This window comes from Callionymus lyra, chromosome 2 (assembly GCF_982586985.1).
Source record: "Callionymus lyra chromosome 2, fCalLyr1.hap1.1, whole genome shotgun sequence".
In the NCBI taxonomy this organism is placed as follows: domain Eukaryota; kingdom Metazoa; phylum Chordata; class Actinopteri; order Syngnathiformes; family Callionymidae; genus Callionymus; species Callionymus lyra.
This window is the reverse complement of record NC_141819.1, coordinates 3,735,518-3,745,517: the sequence shown is the minus strand read 5'-3', so window position 1 is coordinate 3,745,517 and position 10,000 is coordinate 3,735,518. Positions and strand designations below refer to the sequence as shown.

The window sequence follows — 10,000 nt, the reverse complement described above, 5'->3', positions numbered from 1 at the left end:
AAAAACATCAACATAACTGACATCATCATTATCGATATCAACAATGACAACCCAATTGACAACAAAATCCTCAACAAAATCAACAATGGCAACACAATTGACAACACAATTGACAACAAAATCAACGACAACATAATTTACAACATAAGCAACAAAATCATAATAAGGTAAGATAAAACTTTATTGATCTTGTTTCATCATCGACGTTAACAACAACAACACAATTGGCAACAAAAACATCAACAACTACGTCATCGGTAACGACGACAACAATCAGTAACACAGTAGAAACATTTATCACAGTAGTTTATTAACGTGAGAAGAACGTTTTTCCAGACGTTCATTTGCTCCGTATTGTTTTATTGTGTGAGATCTCGTCTGTGAATGAGTGTCCTGGTGAGTGTGTGTGTGTGTGTGTGTGAGTGTGTGTGTGTGTGTGTGTGTGTGTGTGTGTGTGTGTGTGTGTGTGTGTTTGTGAGAGTGTGTGTGTGTGTGTGTGTTTGTGTGTGTGTGTGTGTGTTTGTGTTTGTGAGTGTGTGAGTGTGTGTGTGTGTGTGAGTGTGTGTGTGAGTGTGTGAGTGTGTGTGTGTGTGTGAGTGTGTGAGTGTGTGTGTGTGTGTGAGTGTGTGAGTGTGTGTGTGTGTGTGAGTGTGTGAGTGTGTGTGTGTGTGTGTGTGTGTGTGTGAGTGTGTGAGTGTGTGTGTGTGTGTGTGTGTGTGTGTGTGTGTGTGTGTGTGTGTGTGTGTGTGTGTGTGTGTGTGTGTGTGTGTGTGTGTGTGTGTGTGTGTGTGTGTGTGTGTGTGTGTGTGTGTGTGTGTGTGTGTGTGTGTGTGTGTGTGAGTGTGTGTGTGTGTGTGTGTGTGTGTGTGAGTGTGTGAGTGTGTGTGTGTGTGTGTGTGTGTGTGTGTGTGTGTGTGTGTGTGTGTGTGTGTGTGTGTGTGTGTGTGTGTGTGTGTGTGTGTGTCAGCACGAGAACACTTGAGCCAAACACTGAGTCCCTGATGTGTGGATGTGGATGTGATCACGAGTCATGATGTTGAAGAGTCTCTGATGGTTTCTACTGCTGCTGATCTCTCACTCTCTCTCACTCTTTTCATCACTCTCCTTCATTCTTCTCATCACTCTCCTTCATTCTTCTCTCACTCTCTTTTACTCTCCTTCATTCTTCTCATCACTCTCTTTCATTCTTCTCTCACTCTCTTTTACTCTCCTTCATTCTTCTCATCACTCTCTTTCATTCTTCTCTCACTCTCTTTTACTCTCTTTCATTCTTCTCATCACTCTCCTCTATTCTTCTCATCACTCTCTCTCACTATCTCACTCTTCTATCACTCTCTCTCACTCTTCTCTCACTATCTTTCACTCTTCTCATCACTCTCTTTCACTCTTTTCTCACTCTCCTTCCCTCTTCTCATCACTCTCTCTCACTCTTCTCGTCACTCTCTTTCATTCTTCTCTCACTCTCTTTCACTCTCCTTCATTCTTCTCATCCCTCTCTCTTACTCTTCGCTCACTCTTTTTCACTCTCCTTCATTCTTCTCATCACTCTCCTTCATTCTTCTCTCACTCTCTTTCATTCTTCTCTCACTCTCTCTCACTCTTCTCTTACTCTCTTTCACTCTCCTTCATTCTTCTCTCACTCTCATTCTTCTCTCACTCTTCTCATCACTCTCCTTCATTCTTCTCATCACTCTCTCTCTCACGCTTCTATCACTCTCTTTCACTCTTCTCATCACTCTCCTTCATTCTTCTCATCAATCTCCTTCATTCTTCTCTCACTCTCCTTCATTCTTCTCATCACTCTCCTTCATTCTTCTCTCACTCTTCTCTCACTCTCTTTTACTCCCCTTCATTCTTCTCTCACTCTCTTTCATTCTTCTCTCACTCTCTCTCACTCTCCTCTCACTCTCTTTTCACTCTCCTTCATTCTTCTCATCACTCTCTCTCACTCTCTTTCATTCTTCTCTCACTCTCTTTCATTATTCCCTCACTCTCTCTCACTCTTCTCTCACTCTCTTTGACTCTCCTTCATTTTTCTCATCACTCTCCTTCATTCTTCTCTCACTCTCCTTCATTCTTCTCATCACTCTCCTTCATTCTTCTCTCACTCTCTATCACTCTTCTCTCACTCTCTATGACTCTGCTCACACTCTTTTTTACTCTCCTTCATTCTTCTCTCACTCTCTATGACTCTTCTCACACTCTTTTTTACTCTCCTTCATTCTTCTCTCACTCTCTTTCATTCTTCTCATCACTCTCTCTCACTCTCTTTTACTTTCCTTCATTCTTCTCTCACTCTCTTTCATTCTTCTCTCACTCTCCTCTCACTCTCTTTCACTCTCCTTCATTCTTCTCATCACTCTCCTTCATTCTTCTCATCACTCTCCTTCATTCTTCTCATCACACTCTCACACTCTTCTCTCACTCTCTTTCATTCTTCTCTCACTCTCTTTCATTCTTCTCTCACTCTCTCTTACTCTTCTCTCACTCTCTTTGACTCTCCTTCATTTTTCTCATCACTCTCCTTCATTATTCTCTCACTCTCACTCTTCTCTCACTCTCTCTCACTCTTCTCTCACTCTCCTCCATTCTTCTCATCACTCTCCTCCATTCTTCTCATCACTCTTCTCTCACTCTCTCTCACTCTTCTCTCACTCTCCTTCATTCTTCTCTCACTCTCTTTCATTCTTCTCATCACTCTCCTTCATTCTTCTCATCACTCTCCTCCATTCTTCTCATCACTCTCACTCATCTCTCACTCTCTCTCACTCTTCTCTCACTCTCCTTCACTCTTCTCTCACTCTCTGAAGACTTGAATCCTTCAACATGGTTCTCTGATGATCAGTCTCCACAGGTGCGAACAATAATTGAAAAGAGACAGTTTGTGACCTTTTGCTTCTTTCTGTCTCATTTCACTTCACGCTCGGAGACTCTGACGATCATCACTGACTCACTGTGTCTCCTGCTGAGGACACACAACTGTGTACACACATGTGCAAGCACACACACACACACGAACACACACCCACACACCTGTGCACATGTACACACACTTGCTTGCATGCACACACACAGAAACAAACACACATACACTTGAAGACACATGAAAACACACACAAAGACAGACACACTTGCTTGCATCCACACACTCACAAACACACACACACACCTGCAAACACACAATTTTGCTTGCATGCACACACACACAAACGCACACACCTACAGACACACATACCCACACACCTGGTCTCATGTACACACACTTGCTTGTAAGCACACACACACAAAGACACACACAAACACTTGCTTGCACGCCTAAACACACAAAGAAACACACATACACCTGCAGACACATGTAAACACACACACACAAACACCTGTACACATGTATACACACACTCAAAAGGTCAAAGTGACGTAAATGAATCTCCAAGTAAAGACGTTTGATCTTTGGTTCGTCTTCAGATACGACTTAAGAAAAACATTAAAATATCTAAACATTAAGAACAACACACACAAATAAACAATAATAACACAATAATTCATTTTGTTACACACTGTATCTGGGCGACATTGTTACCCTCTAACTTAGTGAATCAAACACATGTCTATGTGACAGTTCGCGTTTGTGAGTGTGTGTTTGTGTGTGTCTGTATCTGTGTGTGTTTGTGAGTGTGTGTTTGTGTGTGTCTGTATCTGTGTGTGTTTGTGTGTGTCTGTATCTGTGTGTGTTTGTGAGTGTGTGTTTGTGTGTGTCTGTATCTGTGTGTGTTTGTGACTGTGTGTTTGTGTGTGACGGTATCTGTGTGTGTTTGTGTGTGTCGGTATCTGTGTGTGTTTGTGAGTGTGTGTTTGTGTGTGTCGGTATCTGTGTGTGTTTGTGAGTTTGTGTTTGTGTGTGTCTGTATCTTTGTGTGTTTGTGAGTGTGTGTTTGTGTGTGTCGGTATCTGTGTGTGTTTGTGAGTGTGTGTTTGTGTGTGTCGGTATCTGTGTGTGTTTGTGAGTGTGTGTTTGTGTGTGTGGGTATCTGTTTGTGTTTGTGAGTGTGTGTTTGTGTGTGTCGGTATCTGTGTGTGTTTGTGAGTGTGTGTTTGTGTGTGTCGGTATCTGTGTGTGTTTGTGAGTGTGTGTTTGTGTGTGTCGGTGTCTGTGTGTGTTTGTGAGTGTGTGTTTGTGTGTGTCGGTATCTGTGTGTGTTTGTGAGTGTGTGTTTGTGTGTGTCGGTGTCTGTGTGTGTTTGTGAGTGTGTGTTTGTGTGTGTCGGTATCTGTGTGTGTTTGTGAGTGTGTGTTTGTGTGTGTCGGTATCTGTGTGTGTTTGTGAGTTGAAAATGATCTTGTTTGTACTGAGCTCTCAGTGAAGGTTTTAAAGTGGAGGTCAAAGGTCAACTCCATCAGGTCGAAGTAGAGGGGTACAGAAGACCTCATGAGAATTCAAACGTTATTATTATTATTATTGTTATTATTATTATTATTATTATTGTTATTATTACCATTATCATTATTATTATTATTATTATTATTATTATTATTATTGTTATTATTATTATTATTATTATTATTATTATTATTATTATTATTATCATTATTATTATTATTATTATTATTATTATTATTATTATTGTTATTATTATCATTATTATTATTATTATTATTATTATTATTATTGTTATTATTATCATTATCATTATCATTATCATTATCATTATCATTATCATTATTATTATTGTTATTATTATTATTATTATTATTATTGTTATTATTATCATTGTTATAATTATTATTATTATTATTATTATTATTATTATTATTATTATTATTATTATTATTATTATTATTATTATCATCATTATTATTATTATTATTATTACATAATGAATAAAGATGATTTATAATAAAATAAAACACTATAATAAAACCATGTGTTTCAATCCAGTGTCAAACAGGAAGTCGTTTCAGTTCCTTCTCTTCCTCTTGAACCTCCTTCCATCTCTCCTTTAATCTCTCCATCCATCTCTCCTTTAATCTCTCCATCCATCTCTCCATCTCTGCCAGGAGTTCGAACCCACCATCTACCACCCGAAGCGCTCTTCTCAGGGTCTCCACCAGGACTTCACGGTCCAGTGCGAGAAGATGGACATTCCGTTCCTGTCGTACCTGCCGACAGAGGTCAGTGTTTCTCACTTTCTCTCTCGTCAGGAATCAATGATGAAAGTTTTGCTGCGAATATTTTACTCTTTTCTTCCATTTTGAGTTAAAAGATATGAAAGTTAAACTTTATTAAATAGACATAAATCTATATTTTTTAAATAAAAACGAATCTCTCTCTATATTTTTTACAGACCAGTGTCCTTTAATTTATAAATAAGATACGTTTAACGTTTTCAGTGATTTTCTTTATTTTTCTAATTGAAACCTTATAAGTATGTTTTTTAATGTTAGCATTTCTCACAGAACAATATAGTTGTTTAAAAAAAAACGGAATGTTAGTTTTATGTGTCTAATGTTAATAATGACAAAAAAGTTTCTTTTTTAATCTAAATGTTTTATTTCGGACGTTCATGTTGAAATTTGTTGTCGGTTCTTCTTTTGTTTGCTTCAACACGACTAGTAGTAAAAAAGAGAAAAAAATCAGACAAAACTTCAGAGAAATTTTGCAGACGCTAGCTATTAGCTGTTAGCTATTATATATTTGTTAACTATTAGCTGTTATTTGTTAGCTGTTATTTGTTAGCTATTATTTGTTAGCTATTAGCTTAGCTATTTGCTATTATTTGTTAGCTATCAGCTTAGCTATTATCTATTATGTGTTAGCTATTTGCTTAGCTATTATTTGTTAGCTATTAGCTGTTATTTGTTAGCTGTAAGCTATTATTTGTAAGCTATTAGCTGTAAGCTATTATTTGTTAACTATTAGCTGTTAGCTATTAACTATTATCTGTTAGCTATTATTTGTTAACAATTAGCTGTTTGCTCTTATTTCTTATCTATAAGCTGTTAGCTATTAAATTGTTGTTATTACCTGTTAGCTAGTAGCTGTTAGCATTTAGCTATTAGCTAGTAGCTATAAGCTGTTAGCTAGTATTTGTTAACTATTAGCTGTTAGCTATTAGCTGCAGCTCAGAAATCTTGATCACTCCAGCAGAGACTTTTTTTCACTATTTTTTTAATCATTAAATAAAAGTTATATATATATATATATATATATTTAAAACACACAATTTATGTTTTGAATACATCTTTCATGTACAATTGAATTTTTACTGATTATTTAAGGATTGAAAAAAGTGTATCTGTGATCATGTTGATGTCACTTAATGTCACCTGATCTATAATAATTATTAATAATTAATAGTAAACATATATATGTGTTCATATGTACAATGTTGCTAATGCTAGTTATACTACGTTCTTACTAAACATAGACATTGAAAATGTCAGCTACTTTGGGCAAGAGGCCGGGGACACCCTGGACAGCTCGCCAGGGACACGCGACCTTTGACCCACAGTTTTAAACGAATGAACTTAAGTGAACTCGCTGGACGACTGCAGGTGCAGCTCATCAACGACGCCTACAACCTGGTGATCGACGCCATGTTGGGCCCCGACCACGACCCCGCCAGCATCAAGGAGCCGTACCCCGGGATCCTGGTCACGCTCAAGCAGGTCAAGATCCCCATCGTCAGCCTGGACGTGCCCTCAGGTAACCTCGTGACCCCTGACCCCTGAAGCGAAACGCTCACGTGAATCTCATCCTCGCCGCCTTTACCCCCGACAGGCTGGGACGTGGACGACGTCGCCCCCGACGACGGCATCAACCCGGACGCCCTCATCTCCCTGACGGCGCCCAAGAAATGCGCGGCGGGTTTCACGGGGAAGCATTTCCTGGCCGGACGCTTCCTGCCGTACGACATCCAGAAGAAGTTCGAGCTGAACCTGCCGGAGTTCCCCGGCACAGACTGTCTGGTGCGCTTGTAACGGGCCGCCATCTTGTTTCACGGCCGCCATCTTGTTTTGTCACGCCCGTGTGTGCGCCGAGAGCCCGCGGGACTCGCCGGCGGTGACGGACGGTTGTAGGACGTTGTAGCATTTTTTGTTTAGATCCACATGTTGTTTTTCAGCAAAAATAAAACCTGTTTATATGAAGTACACGGTCGAGAAAACACAAATATTTGAGCGACATCATAGCGACATAATAACAGTTTAAATGTTGAGTATTTTTTTATTGAAATGTTGTGTTTTTAAGCTTTTAATAATAGTTTGAATAATTGTATTTTATTTACATATTGAAAGTTTGAATATTATAATTTATATATTAATATATCTATATACATACACATATATATATATATATATATACTGTATATATACTATTATACCAACCAATTTCACTTAATACTGAATTCAAAAGGCTACAACTTTAAAAATATACAATCAAATCATATGTTTTTATAGGTTTTTTGTGTCAAAGTGTAGAGGTGTGTGTGTGTGTATGTTTGAGTGTAGTTGTGCGTGTGTGTTAAAGTGAAGATGTGTGTGTATGTTTGTTAAAGTGCAGATGTGTATGTGTGTTAAATTGTAGATTTTTTTTGTGTGTGTATTTGGGTGATTGTGTGTTTTTGTGAGAGTGTGCGGAAATGTGTGTGTGTACGTGTGTATGCGTGCGTGCATGTGTGTGTGTTTAGTGTGTGTGTATGTGTGTGTGTAGAATTCGATTAAAAAACTAATTCTATAATAACATTTGAAATGTAATACTCTGATGACACTAAAAAACTTCCATCACTCCTGTAACATTTTATCTCTTAAATATTGTTTAGTTTTGTTCACAAACAAACTTTTTCATCTTATTGTATTTTATTAGTTGAAAGTTTGAATTAAATGATTATAAATACATTAAAATAGAAGTTAAATTATTAACTGTACCCTCAACCAAACCTGATACAAGTGGATGAATTAACGTTTTTTAAATGAATTAAACTTGTTGTTTTATGTTTTTTTAACGTGTAGATTCTTTGTTGTTGCTTCACTACACAACAGCGAGCTAACATGCTAGGCTAGCGGAAAGATAAACAACGGATAATAACGGAGAAGGAATAATAAAACCCCTGATTTATGAGCATAAGCTAAGGTTCCCTTTAACCTGGCACCGCCTCGTCTGCAAACCAATAGTGAAGTGTTGAGAGGGCGGAGCACCAAATGAAGTAGAACTCATATTTCTGTTTAATTGATTTCAGAAATTAGGTTCACAAGTTACATCTTGACTTGTGAACGAGTTTCAAAATAAAAATAATAGCCTCTACCTGTTAGCTATTAGCTATTAGCTTAGCTATTAGCCGGAGCTCAGGAACTATATTCTTGATCACTGCGGGGAAATGATACTGACTTTCATTTGACTTTTTTAAATCATTAAATTATATATATAAGTATAAATCTAACGTGTAGATTCTTTGTTGTTGCTTCACTACACAACAGCGAGCTAACATGCTAGGCTAGCGGAAAGATAAACAACGGATAATAACGGAGAAGGAATAATAAAACCCCTGATTTATGATCATAATCTCAGGTTCCCTTTAACCTGGCACCGCCTCGTCTGCAAACCAATAGTGAAGTGTTGAGAGGGCGGAGCACCAAATGAAGTAGAACTCATATTTCTGTTTAATTGATTTCAGAAATTAGGTTCACAAGTTACATCTTGACTTGTGAACGAGTTTCAAAATAAAAATAATAATAAGAGAAATGTCTCTGCCTCTACCTGTTAGCTATTAGCTATTAGCTTAGCTATTAGCCGGAGCTCAGGAACTATATTCTTGATCACAGCGGGGAAAAGATACTGACTTTCATTTGACTTTTTTGAATCATTAAATTATATATATAAGTATAAATCTAAAGGGTTAACACAATATGAAACAAATACATTTATTTTATTTCCGATACGTGGATTGTTGAGTTTAGATTATATTGAATGAAAATATTGACACGTGTGTTTGTAGATTAAATAAAAAAGTTTGTTTGATGGAATAACTTTATTTTTAAAATAATTTATATTCATTTAAATCAAGGGAAAGACAAAAATATCAACACATTTATAAGTTGACATGAATAGTATTTAGTATATACAGTATATATATAACTATAGTATATAATTAAAAATATTTATTTATGTTAACATAATATTATACTATGATGTTCTTAACTTAAGTGATATTTTAATTTTTATTATAGGTTAGGTTCCAATAAGGATGTGTACTTGTGTGTAAATATGATGAAGTATTTAATTGTGGGATTAAAGTGGTTCTGGAGCTTCAGGGACGATCTTGTCATGGTCTGGGAATTTATTCATTTCTGTGTCGGATTTGATCGTTGGCTGTCGAGGCAGGAGCTTCACTCTCCGTCTCCTCTCGTCCTCAGCAGGAGCTTCACTCTCCGTCTCCTCTCGTCCTCAGCAGGAACTTCACTCTCCGTCTCCTCTCGTCCTCAGCAGGAGCTTCACTCTCCGTCTCCTCTCGTCCTCAGCAGGAACTTCACTGGTTGTATCTGCTCGTCCTCAGCAGGAACTTCACTCTCCGTCTCCGCTCGTCCTCAGCAGGAACTTCACTCTCTGTCTCCTCTCGTCCTCAGCAGGAACTTCACAGGTTGTATCAGCTCGTCCTCAGCAGGAACTTCACTGGTTGTCTCCGCTCGTCCTCAGCAGGAACTTCACTCTCTGTCTCCGCTCGTCCTCAGCAGGAACTTCACTCTCCGTCTCCTCTCGTCTTCAGCAGGAGCTTCACTCTCCGTCTCCTCTCGTCCTCAGCAGGAACTTCACTGGTTGTATCAGCTCGTCCTCAGCAGGAACTTCACTCTCTGTCTCCGCTCGTCCTCAGCAGGAACTTCACTCTCTGTCTCCGCTCGTCCTCAGCAGGAACTTCACTCTCTGTCTCCGCTCGTCCTCAGCAGGAGCTTCACTCTCTGTCTCCGCTCGTCCTCAGCAGGAACTTCACTCTCCGTCTCCTCTCGTCCT

General features: G+C 38.4%; 1 protein-coding gene across 1 annotated transcript in view; it reads left to right on the top strand.

The window, feature by feature from the left end:
- Positions 1 to 7,693, top strand: part of yjefn3 (YjeF N-terminal domain containing 3) — a 77,652-nt gene extending 69,959 nt beyond the window's left edge. The window contains exons 4-6 of the mRNA XM_087783286.1: positions 5,056 to 5,169; positions 6,553 to 6,703; positions 6,779 to 7,693. Of these exons, the coding sequence (XP_087639412.1) occupies positions 5,056 to 5,169; positions 6,553 to 6,703; positions 6,779 to 6,978 (465 nt within the window). The 3' untranslated portion in view covers positions 6,979 to 7,693. The remainder of the gene's footprint in view (positions 1 to 5,055; positions 5,170 to 6,552; positions 6,704 to 6,778) is intronic.
- Positions 7,694 to 10,000: the final 2,307 nt, after the last annotated feature.